The 26,046-nt window shown below is 40.0% G+C and overlaps 1 protein-coding gene across 1 annotated transcript in view; it reads right to left on the bottom strand.

Annotated features, from left to right (window-relative positions):
- Positions 1-26,046, bottom strand: part of tg (thyroglobulin) — a 344,749-nt gene that overhangs the window by 197,798 nt on the left and 120,905 nt on the right. The window contains exons 26-31 of the mRNA XM_069915700.1: positions 22,172-22,369; positions 16,078-16,242; positions 9,382-9,501; positions 7,551-7,634; positions 6,685-6,822; positions 5,624-5,803 (exon numbers count right to left, since the gene is read on the bottom strand). Of these exons, the coding sequence (XP_069771801.1) occupies positions 5,624-5,803; positions 6,685-6,822; positions 7,551-7,634; positions 9,382-9,501; positions 16,078-16,242; positions 22,172-22,369 (885 nt within the window). The remainder of the gene's footprint in view (positions 1-5,623; positions 5,804-6,684; positions 6,823-7,550; positions 7,635-9,381; positions 9,502-16,077; positions 16,243-22,171; positions 22,370-26,046) is intronic.

Below are 26,046 nucleotides of genomic sequence, written 5' to 3'. Positions count from 1 at the left end.
TTGCCCTTTGTTCATCTGAGAGTTTTAGTACAGAACTGGGTAGAACAAGTTTGTTTTGTAAATATTCTTTTGTTTGCTAAAGCACATTGTCAGTGTAAATGATCAGCTATTTTCCATTGAGCCATCTGTTGTGTTACTTACTGCACAACTTAGATATATAACAATGAAAAACACAAATATAAGAATATTTTTGAAAATAATAAGAGTTTCTGGGATTTTCACTTTTGGATAGTCTGACCGCTCAAATTAAAATAAAACAGAAAGCAGATTGCTTGAGTACATAGTACTCTCTTCCAAACATGCATCAGGTCAAAACTAAACTCACTGCCTTAACTGAAATCTTTATTATTCACTTGAGAAGCACACAGGACTTCCAAGCAGCAATATACCTGTTGCTAGCATCTGCCTAAAGATTGTTCAAGGAAACTGATCCCAGCTGTTAAAATAGGAATGTAATGTCTCACTGTCTCCATGGGTGACACATAAAAATGAAGGTTTGACTTTGGATCCAAGGGATAGGGGGATAGGGTTTGCTTTCATCATCCATCAGAGTGTTTAATTTGCAATTACACAGCATGAGAAAGATTGAAACCACGGAAATATAAACTCTAGGCCTTGTCTGGTAAAGGAGCAATTAGCCAACGGGTGAGTGAAGAGGAGGAGAGAGTGTAGGGACAGTAAAAGGAGTCCTTAAACACTTTATGACCATTATTAAGATGCAAGAGGTCGGAAGCTGGAATCTATGTTAGCACTTGCTCCAAATGACATTTACTTCAAGAGCTAATAAGCTGCTCAATATAATTTTTGGAATTTAGCCAAAAAAAAACAATAAATTAGTCTCACGTTTTTTTCCACTATGCTTTGAAGGAAAAGCACGTACAGGGTAAAAAATTATTTGGCATAAACTGAAAAGATGATTCAGTGATAATGAGTCAGTAAAAAATAGCTGGTGTGGCTCAAAGGCTGACTATGATGGAATTATGTTATTAATCTTTAGTTATATATTTCTCAGTAAAGTAATTTTGTGGCTGGACAGAGGCATCCTTACAGACACACACAATTACACTCAGAGATAAGCCATTTTCAGAGTCTGGTATAAGGGCAATAAAACCAGAAGTGATTGTTCATTGAATTATCTCGAACAATGGGGTATGCTCAAGGAGGACATCTGGTTAAACTAAAGACTCTCTGCTTTTACCCATGTTTTTAGAATGGAAACTCAGAAGCATCTGTTCAAACAAACCTGACTTTTGATTCAATGCCCAGCAGACAGATCGGAGGCATTGGCTCTTAATTGCTTTTGAAAGAAAAGAAATTCAAACAAAATTGGCAGTGAGGTCATGTCACATGATTAAAGATATTTGAAAAGCTTCATTTTAATGTTACACCAAGATGCATCTGAGGTCAGAAACAGAGTGAGAGAGGTACTGTCCTTGGTGTATTCTCCTTACCATGGGAGATATACAAAATCAGTGGCAAGGAAGAGCCACTTCAGCTGTCACTTTGAAAAGAGGACAGTTTCACTGTGTCCATTTTAAAATGCCCCTTTATGTAACCCTTGCTTGGGTTTCTTGAAGTCATCGTGCAGAGATCACAAGTACTGTAACCTCCACACAAGAGAGGTATGAAGAAACAATTCTCTGAAAGCAATGCTACAAGAATTTTGAGCAACAATTTAAAGAATTGTTGAATTTCAACCCAAATCTGACTGAATTTTAAAAATTGATTGTTTTTACAATTGTGCCTAAACTATTATGGTTTTGGTTTTGCCACCCACACGCACACGCACGCACGCACGCACGCACGCACGCACGCACGCACACCCACACACACCCACACACACCCACACCCACACTAACACACGCACGCACGCACGCGCACACACACACACACACCCACACCCACACCCACACGCACACACGCACGCACGCACACACGCACGCACACACACACGCACACACACATGCACACACGCACACACGCACACACACGCATACACACACACATCCACGCACACACGCATACACACACACACGCACACACCCACCCACCCACCCACCCACCCACATACACACACGCACACACACACACCCACCCACCCACCCACCCACCCACCCACACACCCACCCACACACACACACACACACACACACACACACACACACATATATAATTTGCACATAATGCGGTTAAGTTAGAGTTAATTAAAATTTTATCCTATTAATAGTTATTAATAAAAATTATTGTTTTGAAGATACCATTGTCTTGGTGAATTTCTATTGCTGCTGGTCTGGTATGCAACACTGACATACATTTAAAGATCCAAGGGATAGGGATTCCTCATTTTGACTGGTGTGATATTGAGTGTGCAGTATATTCTAACTGCTACAATACCAATATTGGTCACAGGCAGTCTACAATATGAAAAGTCTTTGATAATCAGCTGAATTTTTGCTTGCACATTCTTCTATTTTTGGGTCTTTGGTTTTGCCTGTTTCCTTTCATTCTCCTTTCTTCTCAAGCTGTTTTTTTTCCATCCTTCTCTGGAGGAACCTATTCCCCATCAGCTTCCAAAATACATTAGTTTTGTGCTAACAAGCCGAAGAATAAAGCTTCAGATTCGGCCCAGTTTAACAACTTTAATACCAACGCTGACTTTTTGATGCAAGATATATGTTGCATTCCACAGTTGTGACAGAAAGTTAGGTGGACAAAAATCAAGTGATTGTTAATATTATCAGGAGAAAACGATAAACAGCACGAAGACTGTACAACACAGCTGTTGGCCAGATTCATCAATCCATTCGAATATCAAATCCATTTTACCACCTTTGCCCTCAATAAATTTGTCTTAGAAAACAGTGTTCATTATTTTTTTATCCTTCAATGCGAATACATCCAGTTTATCTGTTCATAGCCGTATAAACAAAGAGTTATGCAGCCCCAAAGTAGCATATTTCTCCATGCAACAAGGTAGATCCATTTGCCTATGTTAGCCTAGATTCCTCTAAACCAGTGGTTTTCAAACTTTTTCTTTACACTCACAAACTACCTTAAGTAATCCCTATGCCATAGGTGCTCTGAAATTAGTAAGGGATTACTTAAAGTAGTTTTGGTGAGGTTATATGGCGAGCTCTCCACTGGCCACCGAGACAGAGGTGCACCAAAGAAGAGGTACAAGGACTGCCTAAAGAAATCTCTTGGTGCCTGCCACATTGACCACCACCAGTGGGCTGATCTCGCCTCAAACCGTGCATCTTGGTGCCTCACAGTTCGGCAGGCAGCAACATCCTTTGAAGAAGACCGCAGAGCCCACCTCACTGACAAAAGACAAAGGAGGAAAAACCCAACACCCAACCCCAACCAACAAATTTTCCCCTGCAACCATGTCTGCCTGTCCCGCATCGGACTTGTCAGCCACAAACGAGCCTGTAGCTGACGTGGACATTACCCCTCCATTAATCTTCGTTGCGAAGCCAAGCCAAAGAAAAGAAAAAAAGAACTTAAAGTGGTATGTGAATAGAAAGAAAAAGGTTGAAAACCACTGTTTTAATCACACCTAATTAACTTGTTATGTGTGTGGTTTCATATTGCAAAGGAAATGGGCCAATGACAATATTTCAGTAACAATTTTGTCTAGGGCAATGGTTCTCAGCCCACTTACATGCCACCTCTCACTTCCTCCAGCTCCCCACCCTTTCACCTTCTTTCTAAGAGAGATCTGTTTTTCTTTTCCCTCCGCCCTCTCTCCCAATCACATCTCTGCTTCATTCTCTTCTACTCTCCCACTTGATATCTCTTCCCTATTAGCCAGCATATCTCCCCCTTCTGCTCCCCTTCCTCTTCTTGCACCACTGCATTCAAAAACAATTTCTTTCTCACCATTATCAGACTCCTGAAAGGACCTCAAAATAATACAATTATTTTGTCTTTGTTTTTATTACCTGATCTCTCTATGTAACTCTGCCTTAATGCATTATGTCTGACTTGTACGAGATGTCTAGCTGGACACAAAGGTTGAAGGTTAGTGGACAGTGTAGAAGGTTGTGGTAGATATACAACAGGATGCAGAGTTGGGTGGTGAAGTGAAAGATGGAGTTCAATCAAGGGTGAAGTGATGCAAGTTGAACTTGAAGGCAGGGCACATGTCTGATGGCAGAATTCTTAACAATGTGGAGGGACAGAGGAATCTTGGGATCCAAGTATATCAAAACCTCACGATTGCCACGCAAGCTGATAGGGTCATTAAGAAGGCATGTAATGTACTAGCTTTCATTAGTCAGGGGATTGAGTTTGTGAGGTGATGTTGTAGTTCTATATGACTTCAGTTATTCCACACATTAAGTAGTATATTCAGTTCTGGTCACCAGGATATTTAAGCTTGAGATACAATGCAGAGGAGATTTACCAGGATGTTGACTGGATTAGAGAATGTCTTATGAAACCAAGCTTGGACTTTTCACTTTGGAGTAACACAGGCTTAATAGAGCCTCGATGGGGTGGACAGCCAGCACCTTTTTCCTGGCCTGACCACAGTACATACCAGAGGACATTTGTTTTAAGGTGAGTGGAGAAAAATTTCAGAGAAAAGCCAGAGGTAAGTTTTTTACTCAGATAGTAGCGAAGCCAAGCCAAAGAAAGAGTGGATGGCTGCAATGCATTGCAACGCGTGGTGGTGGATACTTGTACAATAGGGACATTTAAGAGACTCTTCCTCTATTTATTCTTGCATCCATGTGCAAGAGTCTTGAATGTTGAGTGTGAGGTCGAGATGGATTAGATTGTTGTGAAGTAGGTCTACATGATCAATATCATGGGCTGAAGGGCCAACATTGTGTTGTAATGTTCTATGGACAGCTCACTGAACAAACCCTACTTTGATACATAAACTTGAACTTAATAAGTAAAATATTTGTACCTATTTGAAAATCAGCCTGATTTTTGCCACCCCTTTGCAAGTGTGGTCCTTTATATTTATCCAAAATATTAACTTTTATCACTGAAATACAAAGACAGCTCAGCAAACCACTGGAACTGAGAATGGAACACAAAAGGTTATTAAAATAATGCACAAATGAACATGAATTTATTTTCCCCATACCATGAGAATACATACAGTATGTGGGAAATAAGTTAGATCCTCCTGGCAACAAATGATTGGATCTTCACATATTTTTCCAGGGAAGAAATGAAAGGGTTGCTTATGGGTTTTGTGCTTTTCACGGAGGAAAGAGACCATTTGAAATGAGAATGATTTAACTGTAAAGATCAATATTGGGATAAAAGAATGTGGAAAAAAACAAGGGTGTTTTATTGACAGCACAGTTGGCGCAATGGTTAGTGCAACGCCTTTACAGTACCAGCAATCTGGACAGGGGTTTACATCCCGCACTGTCTGTAAGGCAATTGTACTTCTGCCTCCTAGACATTTCCTTCACCAGATAGCAATTGATTTAATTGAATTTTATTGAAAATAATTATAACTATTCTAAGCTTTTCCTATCTATGAACTCTACACTGCCCTTTGAATTAACATTCATGGAACTATTTTTTTTCAAAGGAGCCCACCTCTTATTCAAGTATGCAGGTTCTAACTTCTGTAAAAGAGCATCAAGTAACTCACCTTTTTTTCTGTATAAAACTTGCGGTTTCTCAGGCAGACCAAGGGTGCAGTTCATTGCAGACAATTCAGGATCGGTACTAGGCTGGCAAAGCTGTGTGTCTGGGTAAAGTATGCATGGATAATGCAGGGTCCCACTATTTGGAAAAGATACCACTTTGCAAAAGTTCTCCTTTGTGCAACCTGAAAAAACAAAAGAAAACAACTGGTAGACTCAGTTCCATCACCTGGTCCGTCTAAAAGATCATGTCATTTCCTAATTCAAAGAGCAATCTTGTGCCTGGTTACATTGACCCCTGAATCAAAAGGACTATGGAGGTTTCCTTGTATCCCAGTAAACAATTATTCACAAACCAATATCACGGCATTGTTTGTGGGATCTTGTCTTTATTCAAAGTCGGTTCTCATTTATTTATTATATGACTACGGTAAGTGTGCTTGAGTGAAACTTCAGTGATTATATATGCCAGACTGAGGTCACCCACAAATTGGAGGAACAATACCTCATCTTCGAATGTGCACCCTCCAACAGGATGGTATTAACATCAACTTCTCCATTTCCTTTAAATGCCTCCTCCTTCTTCTCTCTGTCACCTTTCCCTCAGCTATCTCTGTCTCTGCCTCTCTCTCTCTCTCCACCAACCCCCCTCCCCTTCCTTCTGTCTTCTTTCAATTCTCACCTCTTATCATAATGAATACCTTTTGTTGGTTTGGACTCCTCACTATGCCAGTCTTCAATCTTTATTCTGACACCTTCCTGATCTTCGAAGAAGGGCTCAGGCCTGAAACATTAGTAATATATCTACGGATACTGTGAGACCAGCTGAGTTCTCCAGCATATCTGTGCTTTGACTACAATCACGTGACTACAATCTCTTTCGTGTTTCACTGATTTATTAAAAAATATGTTTTAAGGTAACAATAAATTGTGGAAGATGCAATACAAATGAAAGTTGTTGTTAAAGTTCCTCCTTTTTCATCGTCAGCTCTAGAGTAATTTTTTAGCTTTAAAAGCAGGAAAAAAGACACAGAGACGATGGAATTAATCAAACATGACTACTCACGTTCCAGACACCACAGCTCAGCCTGTGCAGTCGGAAACTGATGCTTGAAGAGTTGGTAGTGTTGGTTTGGAACAGACTTGTTCTGATCTACACGCACATCCTTGGAGTCCACACGCAAGAAAAATTCTTTGGTGGCTTCTAACCAACACAACACAAAGTTTTAAATCTTCAGTGACCCACAAACGTTAAGCACTCATAAATTGGGAACAACCCATCATTTTCCTCAGCATAAAGAGATTCGATTCTTCAACTGAATAAGTCCAAGTCAGAACAAGATCAGCTAAATTACTGGGATTTTTGAGATCCCCCGAAACTAACTCCATGCTTCCTCACACCTCCCAGAAATAGAGGGGTATTTATTTGCCAGTCCATTGGAGACATTAGTTGATTCAAAATGAAGAGGTTGACTCTTTTCCTAAAATGTCATTATCAAGAATTTGTTGATTCAACAAAAGTTCTCGAATTGTTAAGCGATATGTTTAAAAAAAAACTATGAAACAAAACAATTCCACTGAGTGATCAATGGGATAAAAGAAAAGAATGTAAATAAAGGGAAGTTTTTCAGGGGCTTCACTGAACTGGCATTTGAAACACCAAGTCACAGAGGCTATAGACCAAGTGCAGGCAGATGGGATTAATAGAGATGGGTATGATCAGTATAGACATAGTGGGATGAGGCATCTGTTTCTACGCTGCATGACTTCACAATTATATAAGTAGTGATGGCAGTGAAATCCAACTGAATTGATTCTCAGCCTCATTTACCTACTTTTCTTCCATACCCTTAGCTGACAAATGTTTATTAATCTCAGTCTTGAAAGCATCCAACCATGCCATCAAACTGTCGTCTAATGTTTTGTAAATACCTGGCAGATTGGGAGTCTGTTGAATCTGTACCGATTTTCCAGCACACTCAGGGGTGGACTTCAACCTTTTGTTCATGTCAGAATCTGAAAAATCATTTGAAATGATCATTTTGGTTGAAATATCTGGCATAAATGTCCCTAATTGTATAAATGAAAGGTTGAAAATGCAACTGACACGTTGTGAAGGAACGAATGGCTAGATATCAAGAGTCATGATAGAGTTTTAGCTCAAATTGTGGACCATTCTTTTTCTCCACTGATGGCACTTGACCTGCTTAATTCCTCCAACAGATTTTGTTTAGTTCAGATGTCAACCTTTACAGTTCCCCATGTGCCACCAGTCTTTTATCAATATGGTCCTATTATATACTGATCATTTGTACGCATCTAATTCTAGGTTAAATTGCTATTGCATCTCCCTAAAAGACTCTCGGTTTTTAACTTTTAGTCTTGATTTTGACTTGTGAGGCATGGATCCTCAAAATTCACAACTAGTTGGGATTAGGACTGGTTTTCATTGGAGAACATGAAGACATCTTTTTAATTATTCATTCGATCACAATTACTTACTTTCTGAGGTTTCCAGAATAAAAGGCATTCAGATTAGGCAATGAAGCATTCTCGAGTGGTCACACTCAAGAACAGGACAAATATATGTAGAAATTGGATTTCACTCATTTGATTAATATACCCTTTGCAAAATAGGGCCATAACTACAGATGTCAAGTTGAGCATCCTCACTTTGGAAAAATTTCATCCATTTATAAATCATAAATATTGACTTTTCACAGGTTGCCATGGGGATAAGGATAATAAATAAGGAGGAAGGGGTATAGGAGGGATAAGAAAGAATTTGGGGAAGAAGAACATTAGGGGCAAGGGAGTAAATAAGGGTTAAGCAGTCTATTGAAGAGTCTCTGCGCTCTCCAGAGTGATCAGATTGGGTCCAGAGCTGTGATCAGGCTGCTGCCGCCGTGATTATTGGGGTCACAGATCATAGCACCTCATCCTCAATTACTGCAAGAGGATGGAACATTAAATCCAATGTTGAGGATTGGGTGAAAGTAAATTTGATATCACAGTGAAGAATGCTTTATTTCATGGATGTTCAATCACTGAAAGTCACAGGTCACACCTTTTTGACAAAAATTTTGTCAGTACTTCAGAAACACATACCATTGCTTGTCAGTGATACTGCATGTGAAAGATGATGGATGAAATGATGTGAAGTATCCATCCAAGTTTCCAAAGGGATTTTTTTCCCATCAACAAGAAAGGAGCTAAAACACTTAGTTGCTTAAATTTTGCCCAAAAGATTGTCAGAGATTATTTTTTCTTCTCTTTTTTCCAAAACCAGGCTATAGAAATGTCAAACCTAAATAGTGGCTGCAAACTGACCTCTTCTTGGCAATAGGTGGGGAGAAGATGGAGAGGGCATGAATTTTCTTTACTCTGAAAATGCAAATCCCTAAAAATCATACTTATCATGAGAATAGATTTTGGAGCAATGATCATTATTTATCAATTAACTGAATGCTCAACATCATCTTAAATAAAAATGATCTGGCGTGAATGGATGCGTGGCTGTGGCATAGGTGCAGAAAATGTCATAGAACACTTTTTAGCTCTGTTTATGCAGGAGTTCCACTGTTATCTAAAGAAGTAAACACACAAAAAAAAAACCAGAAATGCAGGAGAATAAAATTGTTTTTGGAATGAAGATGACTCTCTGAAGCAGAAGAGATGTTGAGCATCAAGGGAGAAGGGCAAAGGTCTCATCAAATATGACAACAATAAATATAAGATACTAACAGCAAGATGTAAAGCTCACCTTGCCAGACATAAACCTGCTGGAAACTGTTAAATGCTCTCTGAATTTCTTCCTTCAAATCTGGACTTATTTCACTTGAGTATTCAGCATCCACAAAGCTTTTTGACAGCAATGCATAAGCTGTATGAAAATAAAACCGATAATTAGATCAAATATTTTTTTTTCCCTTGACACTAAACTTTCTTTCACTTGATGTGAGCTCATTATTAACATTCTGCATGAGGGGGAGAAGACAGAGGTGACCTTTCGGTGTACGGAATTACCCCCTCAAAAGCAGGGCGAAGGCAATTAGGTGACATCACTTAATTCTTCTTTTTAGGATGGTGGGGTGTATGAGGCTTCAAAAAAGAGAGCTGAGGACTACCAAAGTATCAATCACTTGTGAGACACCAGATATGAGGTCATCGTCATGTGACACAATTCCCCTCCTCCAATGCCAATGAATTCTGAGCAGCACAGAGTTAGGAGGTCAGTAGGCTTCTCAGTAGATTTTAAGTAGATTCTGGCCGCACATTTTTGCTGTGTCAGCATACTTTGCCAATTGGATAATCTAATCCAGGGAAGGATTAGTCATATGGTACAATTCAAAGAGAATTGGGCGTAATAAAATGAAGAATTTTGCCAGAATCTTTTTTTTCTCATTTTGCATACCAGTCATGGAGAGAAGTTGCTGACCCAATGCAAGTAATTGTGTACTTTTGAGTTGAGTTGAACCTTGAACATCTTGTTCTATTCAGAACCACATTCGGACTCGTTCGTGTGGAGTTCAAGGTCACCAAATTCCTTTGAAGACAAATTCAATTCTCAACCATTGATTTGGAAGTCTGAGGATGAAAACGGTATTTCTTGTGTCTTTGAGTCAAACCTTTTAGTTTATAATAAGTGAGCAGAATGCCTCTCTGGAACAGCTCCAACAGCTAATCGTTTGCAGATGACATATCAGTAGTTGGCCTTATCAGCAACAACAATGACTCACACTACACAGAAGAGGTGGAAAATCTCATGATATGGTGTGAAGATAACAACCCGAGAATCAATGTGGATAATGCAAAGGAGATGTTTGTGGACTTTAGAAGGACCAGGAATGACCATCCTCCACTACACATTACTTACTCAGTAGTGGAGAGCACCAAGTTCCTCAGAGTCCACTTAAAAAGTGACCTATCCTGATACACATCTCCTTACTTGTCAGGAGGACGTAACGGCGACTGCTTTTCCTGAGAAGACTGAAGTGGGCAAAGCTACAGGCCACCATCCTGCTAACTTTTTACCAGAGCTCTACTGAGACCGTCCTGGCTGGTGTGTGGCAGAGTTGCTGGAGAGAATTAGCTCGAGGTGAATCCACAGCACCATCAATGTGATCCACCAGGATTGCCGTCTGAAGAGGATACGCAAAATTGTTGAAAATCCTTTCCTCTCTGCACCCAGCATTTTACAGCTGCACCCCATCAGGAAAGAGATACAGGAGTATCAGAGCCAGTACCACCAGGCTGAGAAACAGCTTCTTCCCTTGGGCTCACATTAACCCTTGACACACTATTATTTATTAAATATTTTATTTATTTGTACACGTATTTGTTCTGCATATGTGTCATTTGTCTGTGTCTGTATGTGCGTTATGCCTGGTTGTGGATTTGCATGTTTTGCATTGAGGACCAGAGAACACTATTTCTTCAGGTTGTACTTGTGCAATCTGATGATAAATAAACTTGAACTTGAAGATTGTGTGAAGGTGCAAATCAACGTCAATTTGAATTCTTGGATGCTGGATGGAAAATTTAGTTGCAAGTGTGATTGGAACAGGTAGAAATAGTGTGCTTTATATCTGGGAAAACAAAATAAAGTGCAGCAATAATTTTTATGCATGCTGGAGTACTGCTCGAGCTCACAAAAAAAATGTGGCCAGCTGCCCTTGTGTTCAAGTCCCGACCAAACTCAACAAGGTTGGTAGCTCATTTCCTGTCCTTGCTGACCAATGAGATACAGTGATAGGAGTAGGACCAATATGTTACAGTGGGAACTATTCTTGGACATTTATAACTGACTGATGGTTACAAACATTTGTTTAATTGAATGGCAGTACATTTTCTTAACATTAAGCAGAAAATATTATTCCTGCCTGGGTTGTTGAGAAGGAATCACAAGTGTACACTTTGTACTAATTAGTTCCATATAAAAGTAAGTTATGCTTAATAAATGATATTGTCCACATCACTTTTAGCATCTGTCTCTATCTTCACCCTACCCTTGACCACCTGATTCTACCTGCCTTCTTCATCTGGATCAACCTATCGCTTGCTAGAAACTTCTCTGTTCCCCACAGCCCCACTCCTCCAAGTCACCTCCTTATACTGGATTCCCTCTGCTCTTTCAGGCCAGATTAAGGATCTCGTCCCAAAATGTCAACTGCCTATTTCCCTCGACAGATGCTGTCACCTGTTTGACCTTCAGCCAACCTTTGTCATATGATCGTCGTCTCATCAATCTTCAAGTTTCAAAGTTTAATTGCTGCTGTGTGACAAGAATATTACACTTTAAGACATTGCCAGTAATTTCATTCTGCCTGCGCCAACTAATTTCAGATTATCCAGCCTATTCAAACTGTTGCATCTGAAGACAACATTTTGTAATCTTCAGATGGAGTTCTTTATTTTCCAAGTGTCAGGACTATTTATTTCACTTAATCCTTCCTAAAGCACCATTTCTTGATTTCAAACAAACTTATACAAGTATTGTGTAGAAACTACTAACTTGAATCATTGATACAATAAGGGAAAATGCATGGAATTTAAGATATGATCATTTGAGGTAGTAGCTAGTTGGAAAAGAAAACCCATCTGAGATCCTTTAAGGTTAAATTTCTAAACAGTTTCATTGCAAATTACCTACTGATCCAATGGATGTGGGCTCATTCCAAGCATTCACTGAACTGTATCTGCCAAAGAATGGAGCCGACTTAACTCAAGTGGTATTCAGTTCAGTGAGTTGGAAAGTGTTCAGAATTCATCTAAAACTGCACTAAAACTAAGCACTGAAAAGAAAAACTTTCTCATTCATGCCACTGAAATTCATTTTTATTTCATTGACGTCTTTCTTAATCTATTTTTCTTGGCCAACATAATCCTTCTGAAGAATCTACAATGTTATTTCCAGTATTTTTCCCTCCCAAAGGGACATGACCCAGGGGACGTACATCGCCCATTGTGACATATTCAAGATTGGAAATTCAACAATGTGTGAAATTCTAAATGCAAACTCATGTCAAATCACTATATGCCACCCCGAATTGGTGCTCCAAGTCATCCAATAATATCCTGGCTCTGCTATCCATCTTGGCTCTGTCTAAACAGTGATAAATTATTCACCAAGATCACATAGTCGGCTGATTCAATGGTTAACTTTTCTGTAAATCTATTTCTAACCTGTGAGCTGAGAATAAAACTATAAAAAAATATATATCTCATGTCAGACTGGATAAATTTTCTTGTTCTAATTTCAGTATTAGCTTTGTAAGTATTTTGCCAATTATTCCAGCTCAAGTTTAGTTGTCATCCCGTTGTACCAGTACAACCTATCAAAACAGTGTTCTTTGATCCATGGTGCAGAACAGTGCAAAACGTACATACAGACATAAAACACAAAGACAAACAGTACATAAACTCACATATATATATATATCTTCTTTGGCTTGACTTCGCGGACGAAGATTTATGGAGGGGGTAAATGTCCACGTCAGCTTCAGGCTCGTTTGTAGCTGACAAGTCCGATGCGGGACAGGCAGACACGGTTGCAGCGGTTGCAGGGGAAGATTGGTGGGTTGGGGTTGGGTGTTGGGTTTTTCCTCCTTTGTCTTTTGTCAGTGAGGTGGGCTCTGCGGTCTTCTTCAAAGGAGGTTGCTGCCCGCTGAAATGTGAGGCGCCAAGATGTACAGTTTGAGGCGATATCAGCCCACTGGCGGTGGTCAATGTGGCAGGCACCAAGAGATTTCTTTAGGCAGTCCTTGTACCTCTTCTTTGGTGCACCTCTGTCACGGTGGCCAGTGGAGAGCTCACCATATAACACGATCTTGGGAAGGCAATGGTCCTCCATTCTGGAGACGTGACCCACCCAGCGCAGCTGGATCTTCAGCAGTGTGGACTCGATGCTGTCGGCCTCTGCCATCTCGAGTACTTCGATGTTAGGGATGAAGGCTCTCCAATGAATGTTGAGGATGGAGCGGAGACAACGCTGGTGGAAGCGTTCTAGGAGACAGGCCCTTTCGGTCCACGAGTCCATATTGCCAAATTATATCCAATTGACCTTCACTTGTGATACATTTTGAACAGTGAGAGGAAACTGCAGCACCCGAAGGAAACCAGCAGGGACACGGAAAGAACTTACAAACTCCTTACAGTGCGGGATTCAAACCCCAGTCCTGATCCCTGGCACTGTAACAGCATTGCACTAACTGCTACGTTAACTGTGCCACCCCAAACATATATTAAAATAAATATTCATATGAAATAGTAAAGTCACAGAGAGTTGTTTTTAGCAGTCATTCAGCAGATTCACTGCTTGTGGGGAGTAGCTGTTCCTCAGCTTGGTGGTCTTGGCTCTGATACTTCTTTATCTTTTCCTGATGGTAATAGCTGGAAGAGGCTACATGTGGGGTCCTCTCTGACTTTGTGAGAACTCTTTAGAAAATGATCTCGGTAAATCACATTGATAGGGAGGGAGGGTGACCCCAGTGATGTTCTCTGCCAATTTTATTGTCCTGTGGATTGACCTATAATCTGATGCTCTACAGCAACCGTACCACACTGTAATGCAGCCAGCCAGGATGTTCTTAAAAGAGCTCCTTTGGAAAATTGACAGAATGGTGGCCAGTAGCCTTGCCCACTTCAGCCTTCTTGAACAGCAGTCGCTGTTCACCTTCCTGACAATTGAGATGCCGTGTAACCTGGATAAATTACTTCTTAATTGGACTCTAAGGAACTTGGTGCTCTCCATTTTCTTCACTACTGAGCTATTATTGTATAGTGGAGGATGTTGGTCTTCCTGAAGTCCAGGATCATCTCCTATGTCTTGTCCATGTTGAGACTCAAGTTGTTATTCATACAACATTTCATGAGATTTTTCACCTCTTCTCTGTTTTTCAACCCATCATTGTTGCTGATGAGGCCGACGACTGTTATGCCATCTGCAAACTTGATGACTCTGGTGGAGCTGGATCTGGCATTGCAGTCATGGCTTAGTAGTGTGGGCAGGAGTGGATTGAGCACACAGCCCTGAGGAGAACCAGCACTCAACGTTCTGCTGCTGAGCTGGACAGAATGTGTTCTTTCCGTTAGCAAGTCCATAAGCCAGGTACAGATAGGGGTGCTGAGTAGCACCAAGAACAGATTCTCCATCATCCTTTGGGGTATGATTGTATTAAATGTCGATCCAAAGTCAATGATCAGCAACCTCACATATGAGGTGGGTCAGGATGGAGCGGAGGACAATGTCACTGCTTTGACGGTGGAACAGTTCTGTCTGTAGGAGAATTGAAATGGATCTTGTTTCTCTTGTTCCATCACCAAATACTTGATTTCATAATGGTGCAGGTCAGAACCCTGGGACAGTAGTCATTGAGGCCGATCTCTGTCACCCTCTTTGGTACTGGGAAGATGGTGTCTGCCTTGAATATTCAACAAAATGGTGTGTTGAATATTTCTGTAAGCACCTCCATCAGTTGGTCAGCACAGTCCTTCAGTATCTGATCAGGTATGTTCTCTGGTCCCGCTGCATTATGTGGGTTCACCCTGGATAGGATTCTCTTCACCTTGACCGCAGCTATGCAAGGGGCTTATTCTTTAGGGGGAGATGGACTTTTCTTTGGTGTCAGCCTGTTCTTCTCATTGAACCATGTCTAGATGTTCAGTCTATCTGGAAGGGAAGCATTATTGTCATAGAAGTTGACTCACAAGGTTGTCTTGTATTCTGTTATTGTTTTGATCCCTTGCCATATGTGCCTTGAGTCACCAGTGTTGCAGTGTCGCCAGTTTTACCATCTGGATTGCATGGGTGAGTTCAGCCCTGGCTGATCTTAGTACACGGATCTCTGCATCCAACCATGGTTTCTGTTTAGGCCTGATTATGTAGCATTTGATATCTGTGACACTTTTGAGGCACCTTCTTATTTAGCCAGTCACTGAGCTTGTGTACTCATTGATGTTTACGTGGCAATGGTAGGTGGCCTTCTCCATGAAATAGTCCAATCTGTGGTCTCCAAGCAGTCCAATAGTGTTGCTATGCCCTCCTCACTCATTGTCCACATTCTGCTCGTGTTTCTCATTCATAGGCAATACATGCAGGGGAGAGAATTTCACCTTTCACAGAGCCAAAGTGGCCGCTGTTGCTTCCAGCACTGCTATTTTTTTACAATTTGCATTATTTCCAGATGAAAAGCAAAAGAGTAGTAGATCATATTAATTTTTTAACCAATAAATTATTAGATCATTATTTGTGGCTAATGGCAATACATTTTTTGCATTTTAACCAATATTTTCATACATTCAAATGTGTGTGCAGTTTCGAAAGTAAATTGTTGAACTCTTGAGACGATGCAAAGCAAATTCATTGTCTTGAATTCTTTTTTCCCCTCTATTTAAAACAGAGCATTGTTGAATAATGAGTGGAGCAGGAATGATTGATGCTAGCAGATTGTCTACTTACTGCCACTGAACTCCAGTCCTCCAAAGTTGAACATGAATGTCTTCTTTTCTTCATTCGACTTAACGCCTCTACAAATACCATCTCCAGGTGTGGGTCCTGTCTGCCAGTCATCAACATTACAAAACAGCACATCTGGATAACTGATCAAACCGCAGAGAAGCATGCCTGAAAATTAACCATACACCAGTAAGTGCTTTGCCTCACTTTATTCCACTCAATGTCATAGCAAAATAATTCCCAGCCAATAGATGAAAGATAAAATACTACTGGTGTAGAGCAAACATTAGAAGTCTTTTCTGTGACATTTTAGCTTCATTTTGCACTATCAGTTGTTTAATTTCAGCACAGAAAAGAAGTGTGCCGAAGAAACACAGAAATTGTACGTGCAGTACTATAAATTAAACTATTGAAAGAAATTAATAGAATTGAATGGACAGATCTAGTTATGTTATCTCAGCGCAATAACAATCATTATTCATGCTTTTCTTTAAAATGATTGAATTATACAATCTGTAACCAAAGAAAGGCATTAAATTTAACCTGCTCATCCCAATATTTCTCCAAATCAAATCAAATCTCTTCAATTTTATTCTTTTTAAATATATCGCAAATTCCTTTTTAAGTTAACCACTGAATCTACTTCCATAACCTCTTTCAGCAAACATACTCTGAATCAGAACAAGTAACTGAGAAAACCTTCTCTCCATCTCCCTTCTCCTCTTTGACCTATATTTTTGATGTCATGAGGAGATAAAAGTGGCAGAAGAACACTTATTTATCAATTTTCAGTTATTTACACACCAACGTATGGACATTAGCTTTAAATATCCTCTTTTACAAATATTGGATATATTTAAAGTAGAGGTTGATAAGTCCTTGTTCAGTAAGGTGGTGAATGAAGGTACAAGGAAATGGCATTCGAGGAATGGGGTTAAGAGGGGGAAATAAATCAGTCAAGATAGGATGGCAGAGCAGACTCGATGGGATGAGTAGCCTGATTCTGCTCCTACATCTCATATGGTCTTAAAGTGGAAGGGGAAAGTTTAAAGGGGATTTCTTGGGCACTTAATTTTTTTACTGACAGAGTGGTGAGTGTCTGAAACAAACAGCCCAGGGAGGTGGTCACTGTAGATAGGATAGCAAGGTTTAGACACACATATGGGCAGATAAGTAACAGAGGGATATGGACTGCATGCAGGCAGATGGATTATTTTAATTTGGAATCATAGTTGACTCGGTGTACTTTATTCTGTTCTATATTTCTTTGCTTAAGGGGCAGTACTGTACTGTGGGGTTGAGTTCGGGGTGGGAGTCTCACCAGTTGTTATTAAAGATGTTCTTTGAAATCAACTAGCTGTCTCTGCTGACTCAGTTCCGACGAAGGGCTGGCCAACACTAATACCAGCAAAAAATTGCTGCATTGGATCAAACATTCTTTAAGTGGACAGAAACTAGAAAATGCTGCTGTTAAAAGGGATCTGGATAACTTTAGCCATGAGGCATATCATTTAACCTGAAGTTACAGGAAATGCAAAATGGAATCATGACCTTTATTGCAAAAGAGATGGAGTACGAGAAGGGTAGTGTTTGATATTTGGAAAGGGTGTTGAAGAGAACACACCAAGATGACAGTGAACAAAGGTTGTGGGGAACAGACAGGAAACCGAAGCAAAAACTGGATCAGCAATAAGTGTAATGAATGGCAGAACAAGTTCAAGAGACCATAAGCCTTGCCCATATTTTTTGTGCTCTTATGTTTTCAGTGTCTTTTTAAAACATTTTTAAAAATGCAAAAGAAATAATATTCTGTTCCAAGAATAGTCCTGAAATTATTTTCTTGGTGTGGCAGACTATGACAAATTACTTCAGTGACTTCAGCACCCAAAGATTTTCTATAAAGTTATTAAGTACCAGACCGCATTCTTTTAGCATGACTGAATATTATAGCAGTGAACAATCTGCATGCTGATCCTTTAAACTTGTAACCTCAGATTCCACTGCCATTAGACTTTAATGCTCCCCTAAAGATACAACCACTTGGGTTGATATACGGAGGGCATAGAACAGTCAAGTACAGGAACACGCCTTTGACCCATGTGTTTGGCTGAACATGATGTTTAAATCAAACTAAATACCTGTATCTGCTGTTTACACTTGACAGATATCCTTCCATCCTCTTCATGTTCATGTATCTACGAAGAAGCTTCTAAAACACTACTATTATATTTGCTTCCATCAGTACTCCTGGCAGACCATTTCAGGCACTACCACACTCTGCGTAAAATATTTGATCAGCACATTCCCTTAAGCTTCCACCCCCTCGACTTAAACGCATGCCCTCTAGTGTTTTATGCATTTTACCCTGGGGAACAGATTCTGACTGTCCGCCCTACCAAAGCCACTCTTCATTTTATACAATTATTTTGGTGTATAAAACACTGCCTCACAGTTAACTGCCTGGCAACAGATCTTCAGAGTTTTATACAATCCAGAGAGAATCTGTCCATTTTGAATCTCTCCCAAGTAACATAACAGCGAGTCTGTTATGTAATATGTGGTCTCCATGTTCCACTGTATAATGCATCATTCAATCCAATAGTTTTCCACCACATAATGCAGAGGCTCTTCTCTATGTGGTAGAATTCAGTTCAGAAATTCTCTCCAATAAAAATAGGACATGTTAAGCATGATCTCTCCATATAATGTGGTTTGCCATCCAGGAAATATGCCTTATGTAATGTAGCATTGAGTATTAAAGATCTTTCCTTGTTAATGCATCAGCTAAGGCAGTTGTACCCTGTTTTATTTTTCAACCTGTATTTCTCAACCTGTGGTCGACATACAACTGCTGGTCCATTGGTTAGTAAAAGATGAATATAATTGACATAATAAACAGGTAACATGTTCAGGCACCTACCTACATTTTGCTCATATTTTGATGAAGGGCTCAAGCCTGAAACATTGATTATGAATCTTTATCTTTGCTTTATAAAGTACACTGTTCGACCTGGTGAGTCTCCAAATTATCTCATTGGTGATGAGGATTCCAAATTATCTCAACAATCATGTCTTTATTTTTAAAGTAATACGCAAAGCAAAGTTGTAAATCTGACAAGAAAACAAATGTTTTAAAAATTTTTTTCAACCAAGCAAAAGGAAAATTGAATTCCCATTGGTGGTCTGCAAAGGGGCACAAGCTCACTAGCAGATTCCTCCCTCTCACTGTTGCACTATGGGTTTGTTAGAAATGGTCCACAGTATGTAAAGGAATGCTTAAGGCAAAGATTATCAAGGTGTGGTGTACTCTCCACCGGTGGGATGTGGGAATACTTTGGTGGGGCATGAGGCTTAAGAATATTTTAGTGGGGCGTAGGAATACTTTGGGAAATAATTTAAAAGTTGATTTGAAAAAATAAACTCGTTATGTTGGTGTGAAAGATATGGCTTGGCAACACTGTCAGTTCAACACAATTGTGGTAACTTCCAAGTAAAATTAATTGTTCTTTTTATTTTCATAATATGTGTTTTTGCTCTTCTGATGTTTCTCCGTAGTTTCTCTTAGTTTAACTGTTGTTATCCTTGGTTAACATTCTGACCATTCTTATTATCATCCATTCAAATTATCTCATTGGTGACGAGGATTCCAAATTATCTCCACAATCATGTATCTGTTCATACCCCTTTACTTTTTCAATTCAGTAGTGAGTGTGACCTGTATCTATCTTTGTGCACTAGCGTATTGATTGGGGGTGGGGGTACCAGCCTGAAGGGGACACCAAAATCAGAAAAAATATAGGGACGCCAGAGCGTAAAGCACGAGGCTAGCGCTGTTTTGATGCACTCTCTGCGATAAAAATTGTCAGATACAACGCTCATGTTTTTTTCATGTTTTTTTAGGGTCAGTATTCTTCCTTTGATTCGATCATTACATTTTTCAATTCCAAAACATAATAAAATATTGATTAATCTGTTACAGGGAGCTCACTCTATTGTATTAATCTGTTTCAGGGAGCTCGTGCTGTTGTACATTCAAACTGAGCAGACCAAGCAAGCAAAAAGTTCATCAATATTCAGTGGAGTTCTTGAAGTTTGGGTTTATACCTGCTGTGCACGATGAACATGCACCTTTTTGCCTATTATGCCCACAGACTTTGACAAATGAATCAATTAAAGTGGAGCCGTCTTGAAGCTCATTTGAGGGTAAAACATCCTAACCATGTCAATTCCAAATTGGAATATTTTAAATCATTGAAATAAAAGTTTGAAAATAGATCAAAAATCACTTCATTTTTTGCTGCACAACCTCAGCCCTGAATTATACTCTTGAAGCTAGCTATGAAATTTCTTTGCTGATAGCAAAACATGGGAAGAATCATACGAATGGGGAGGAAATGATTAAGCCCCCAATGTCATTATTTCTCAAAACAGTTCTGCAAAAGGATGACAAAGATGTCTAGGCAATGCCATTGAGTAATAGTACCGTCTGCAACAGAGTAAGTGACATGGGTCAAGATGTTGAAAAATAGCTTATTGTGAAGTTGAAATCATGAGATTTCTCAATACAATTGCATGCATCCATTGTATGGGACAGTAAGGCTCTGTTATGGGCATACATTGATCAGGGTTTCAAGAAAAGATGTTATCTTGTGAATCAGTAGAACAACCACTACTGCAGTTGATGTCTACAGCAAGCTTAAAAATTATTTGGATGAAAATGAAATACCAAGAGGAAACATTGTATCTTGTGCAGCAGATGGGGTACCTGCTATGTTGGGTAAAAAAAAACCCAAAATGTTTAAAATTAATAAAGGATGAGATTATTGCTTCACACTAAAGAAACGGTTGTCAAAGGGAAATTGCTTCAAAAGGTTTGTGGAACTGTTTGATCTCCTCAGTGAGTTTTTGAAGGACAAACCTGAAATGAAGCTCTTGTTTACAACAGATGGCAAAGCTTATGTGAGTTACTCGATGGACATTTTTGAGAAACTAAGTACCTTGAGCAAGCTACTCCAGTAGCAAATATGATGCTCATCGATGCAAAAACAAAGATATTTGGATTCATGACACTTTTAGAATTATGCCAAAGGAATATTTCTGCAAGAAATTTCAGTCATTTCTATTGGTTGAATAAGTGTCGGGTAACTAATGCTGCTACAAACATCATTGTTGACCATTTGAAAATGTTGGTCACCAACTTCAATGATAGATTTTGTGATTTAAAGGCAATGGATTTTCCCTCTGGTTTAACTCAGCTGGTGGACTTATCTGAAGTTCCAATGCAGTACTAAGAGAAGTTATCTGAGTTGCAAGATGATGAATCCATGAAAACTTTGTTTAAAGTGAAGGAACCAGGATGTGGCTGTTGAACGAGGTCAAAAAGAAATATCCAAAATTGACTACTTTAGCAAAGGAACTATTAAAATATATTTAATCATCTTATTTAGTAGAATGTAGCTTTAATGCTGTTAGTGATTTGCTACAAGCTAAGAGAAGCTGGCTGTAAATTATAAAATGTGGAGATTTAAGATTGAAATTCAAAAAATTAGTCCCTCGAATCAAAATAATCTGCAGCCAGCATCAGGGGCAAAGTTCCCACTGAAATGATGGCAATTGTTGAATGTGTGTTTGAGAGGGTTGACATATTGAAGTAGTAGTTGACTACAAAATATTTGTTCTAGTGTATTCCTGACCTTAATTGCATTGAGATACATTTGCAGTAAATGATTTAATTAAAACTTCTTTTGCATATATAACTATTTTCTGGTAATGTTTATCTTAAAAATTGAAGTGCGGCCTAGGACAAGAAAGGTTGAGAACCACTGGCTTAATGGGATCTACAGGTGAAAAAAAAGGCTGAGAATCTTTGGTCTAGCTTACAGCAATGAAGGCAGAATTAAGGCAGAGAAGGCTGAAGGCCCAGTGCTAGTGAATAAAAATAGTATAAATAGGTGATGGTTCACACGAACATGGTGGGCAGAAGGACTTGTATTACTGGTTTCTGAATGGCTACAACCAACGACTGCAGCAAATAAACACTTTATTTTTCAATGACCTTTGAAACATTTCCCAGAAATGTAATCAAACTTTCTTGTACCTCCATCAAGTGATAACTGACTCAACATAAAGCCGTCACAGCACTCCTCCTTCCCACAGATCTGACGACAAAAATGATGCACATTTGTTAAGCTTGAATCCTTTGCAGAAAATGCCATAGCCTGGTATACCCCTGCATTAACATTACGAAAATCTGTCCGCACAAAGGTCTTGCCAAATGAAGTGGTGAATTCTTGACCTAGAGAAAAATTAAGAAAATCATTACATTTCACAGTTCATTGTGCCTGTGCCAACTTTTCAAAAAAGCTAACCAATTAGTACCTATACTTCTATTTCACTAGAGCCCAAATGTTTGTTTTCTGTCAGATGTTTAGCCAAATCTCTTTTGAAAAATAGCATCGACGTTCCTTTCACATTTCGTTCAAGCTGAGTATTCTAGATTATGACATAAAATCCACAGACTCAGATAAAATTATTCAACCCGTCCAGTATACGTTTTAGAGGAAGCAAGCAATACTTGTGATCTTTCTCAATTCTGAAGCAATAAGTTCAAAGTGTTATTATCTATGAAATTATCTGCCAAGAGTATTTTTTTGTACAGTGTTGTCTCTCATATCCAATTCCTCTTCCAATAAATCTCCCTCATGTAAAGCTGTATGCAGTTTTGCTCTTAGTATTATAATATGTGATAGGATTGTGGGAGAGAGGTGAGAAATCCTCTAAAGAAAGACATAGAGGGTGAGAAATTGGATAGTTAACCAGATTAAAGGGGCTAAATAAATCTGTTAGCCAGCTCACCTTGGATCCCATGTGCCTTCACCTATTGGATAAGCCTACCATGCAGGATCTTGTCAAATACCTTTCTAAAGTCCATATAGAAAACATCTACTGCCCTTCCTTTATTAGTCTTCTTGTTCACTTCTCAAAAAGGGAGACACAATTTTACACCCACAAAACCATATTGACTATCCCTGATCCTACCCTACACATGTAAGACCTATTCCTTAGAATTTTTTTTTACATAAATTTCCTTCCAACTGATGTAAGGCTCAGTGAACTGCTGTTACTCATTTATCCCTGCTGCCCTTCATAAATAAGAAAACTTTACCTATCCTTTTGTTTTCTAATACCTCACCCATAACCAAGATGACAAAAGTTAGTGTCATAGCCTCCACAATCTCCTCCCTTGATTCCCATAACATTTTGGGATTGATCTTATCTGGCCCACACTCATGCATTCCAAAAAAACTTAACATATCCACCTTCTTAATATTAATCTGCTTCAGACCACCAATGGACTCACTATGCTCCTTTTCATTCTCCTCGGTGATTACTCGATGAGCACCTCATCCATATCCTTAGCCCACACTTAAATTACCTGTTTGGTCCCTAAGTGGGACCCACTCTTTCCTTGGCTTTGCTCTTACTCCTAATCTATTTAATATTCTCCTTGATCTTGCTTGCCAAGGATATTTTCTGGCCTCTTTTTGTCATGCCCTCCAAATTATTTTTTTTAATTATTTTCCTGTATTTTCCATCTTCCTTCCTGAAACCTCTCTTTGTCTAGCTCCAACAGGCCTTTAAATCTTTTGTCTGCTGTCATTTAATCACCAGTCCCCAATTCACATCATATTCTCCTTTACAAGTGAGGCTGTAATTTGTTGATTTTGTTGATTTTGTAATTCTGGATTTTGTTGATTTAAAATAAACTGCCATGAGCATTCAGTTAAATGCTAAAACAGCATCACCTGCCAAACATAACTCAGTTAGGGAAAGGACAAGAGTTAGCTTTGGACCTCACTTTATCCATGTCCATTGGTCTGATTTTATGATAAATATTCCCATCCTCACCACAGGAACCTTGTTTGCATTCTGTTTCCTGACAAGAATGTATTTGTTTCTTTGCTGTTGGTATCAACAAACGCAATGTTCCTAATTTAGGAATGTGTCTCAGCAGGGAAGCATTTCAGATGATTCAAAGGAAAGTCGGCTTTGCCTTGTTATTCCATGCACTCATGCATAACAAGCAGAAACATTCATCTCTAAAAAACTATTTCAGAAGCAGCTAGATTGTGCCAAAACGTAGAGTGAATAAAAACTGGCCAAAGAGCATACTGGTCAAACTAACACAGAGAGAACATTGATCAGTGAATAAAAACTGGCCAAAGAGCATACTGGTCAAACTAACACAGAGAGAACATTGATCAGTGAATAAAAACTGGCTGAAGAGCATACTGGTCAAACTAACACAGAGAGAACATTGATCAGTGAATAAAGACTGGCCAAAGAGCATACTGGTCAAACTAACACAGAGAGAACATTGATCAGTGAATAAAAACTGGCCAAAGAGCATACTGGCCAAACAAACACAGGGAGAACATTGATCAGTGAATAAAAACTGGCCAAAGAGCACACTGGTCAAACTAACACAGAGAGAACATTGATCAGTGAATAAAAACTGGCCAAAGAGCATACTGGTCAAACTAACACAGAGAGAACATTGATCAGTGAATAAAAACTGGCCAAAGAGCATACTGGCCAAACTAACACAGAGAGAACATTGATCAGTGAATAAAAACTGGCCAAAGAGCATACTGGTCAAACTAACACAGAGAGAACATTGATCAGTGAATAAAAACTGGCCAAAGAGCATACTGGCCAAACTAACACAGAGAGAACATTGATCAGTGAATAAAAACTGGCCAAAGAGCATACTGGCCAAACTAACACAGAGAGAACATTGATCAGTGAATAAAAACTGGCCAAAGAGCATACTGGTCAAACTAACACAGAGAGAACATTGATCAAGCTATAAGGAGCAGAGAAACACAGTCCTTCTAAATATCCGGAACCACTTCCAGTGGTGAAATCAGATTTTGCTTCCATATGACTGAAGATTACAGAATGCAACTTCCTGCTGGTAAAATTAAAGTATAAATTCCACAAAAATATTCTGTATTTAACATTTTTTTAAAAAGAAATGCTAACCCAATTTAATCAGATTAGTGGATTCCTGAAAATATTTCAAACATTTTTAGCCTCTGCACACTTCACATAGTGAGTTTGTAATCTACCTCTAGACCACACATGTCAAACTCTGGCCCCCATGTAATTATATTTGGCCCGCAAGATCATATCCAAAATGTATTAGAGGTGGCCCGCTGGCCGCCGCGCCAGTATAGCGCATGCACAGTAACCGCTGTGTCCCAGGGTGAGAGAGAGAGAGAAAAATCCTGGTCCTTGAAAAGTAGTGGTGGGTGGTTTTATAAACACGCTGTCGTGTCCCCCCGCCCACCCCCCCCCACCGCAGCGCAGCCTGGCCGGTGTCAGGGGAAGCCAAGGCCGCTTCCCAGCGCCTGCAACCCCAGTGGCACAGCTTTTCTTAGAGCTGCAGATGGAGTCGTGACGCCCGAGGGAAGATTGGGGCTCCCCGCCGGGCGATGTGGGCACCAGCCGCTGGTCGCCCTGCGCCTTCCCACCGGACCAGCGGCGGGTGCCCGGAGTACACGTGGAGAGCGAGGCTGGTCGGGCAGGTAGGGTGGAACCCCCCGCCAATCTCGGGAGTGGCGTGGGCTGGATTGGGATTAGCCGCGCTCACCTGCTCCTCCACCGCTGACCGGGATCCCAGCGCGGTCCTGAGAGCGGAGACTGCCCTGGAAAGGTGCTGGGACACCGGCACAGAAAGAAAAGGGGGTCCGGGAGAAACTCAGCAGGTCAAGGGGGGTCCGGGAGAAACTCAGCAGGTCAAGGGAGGTCCGGGAGAAACTCAGCAGGTCAAGGGGGGGTCTGGGAGAAACTCAGCAGGTCAAAGGGGGATCTGGGAAAAACTCAGAGGTCAAAGGGGAGTCCGAGATAAACTCAGCAGGTCAAGGGGGAGGGGTCCGGGAGAAACTCAGAAGGTCAAGGGGAGGGGGT

The sequence above is a fragment of the Narcine bancroftii genome, chromosome 2 (genome assembly GCF_036971445.1).
Source record: "Narcine bancroftii isolate sNarBan1 chromosome 2, sNarBan1.hap1, whole genome shotgun sequence".
NCBI classification, from domain to species: domain Eukaryota; kingdom Metazoa; phylum Chordata; class Chondrichthyes; order Torpediniformes; family Narcinidae; genus Narcine; species Narcine bancroftii.
Note: the sequence above shows the minus strand (reverse complement) of the source record. Positions and strands in the feature narration are given on the sequence as shown.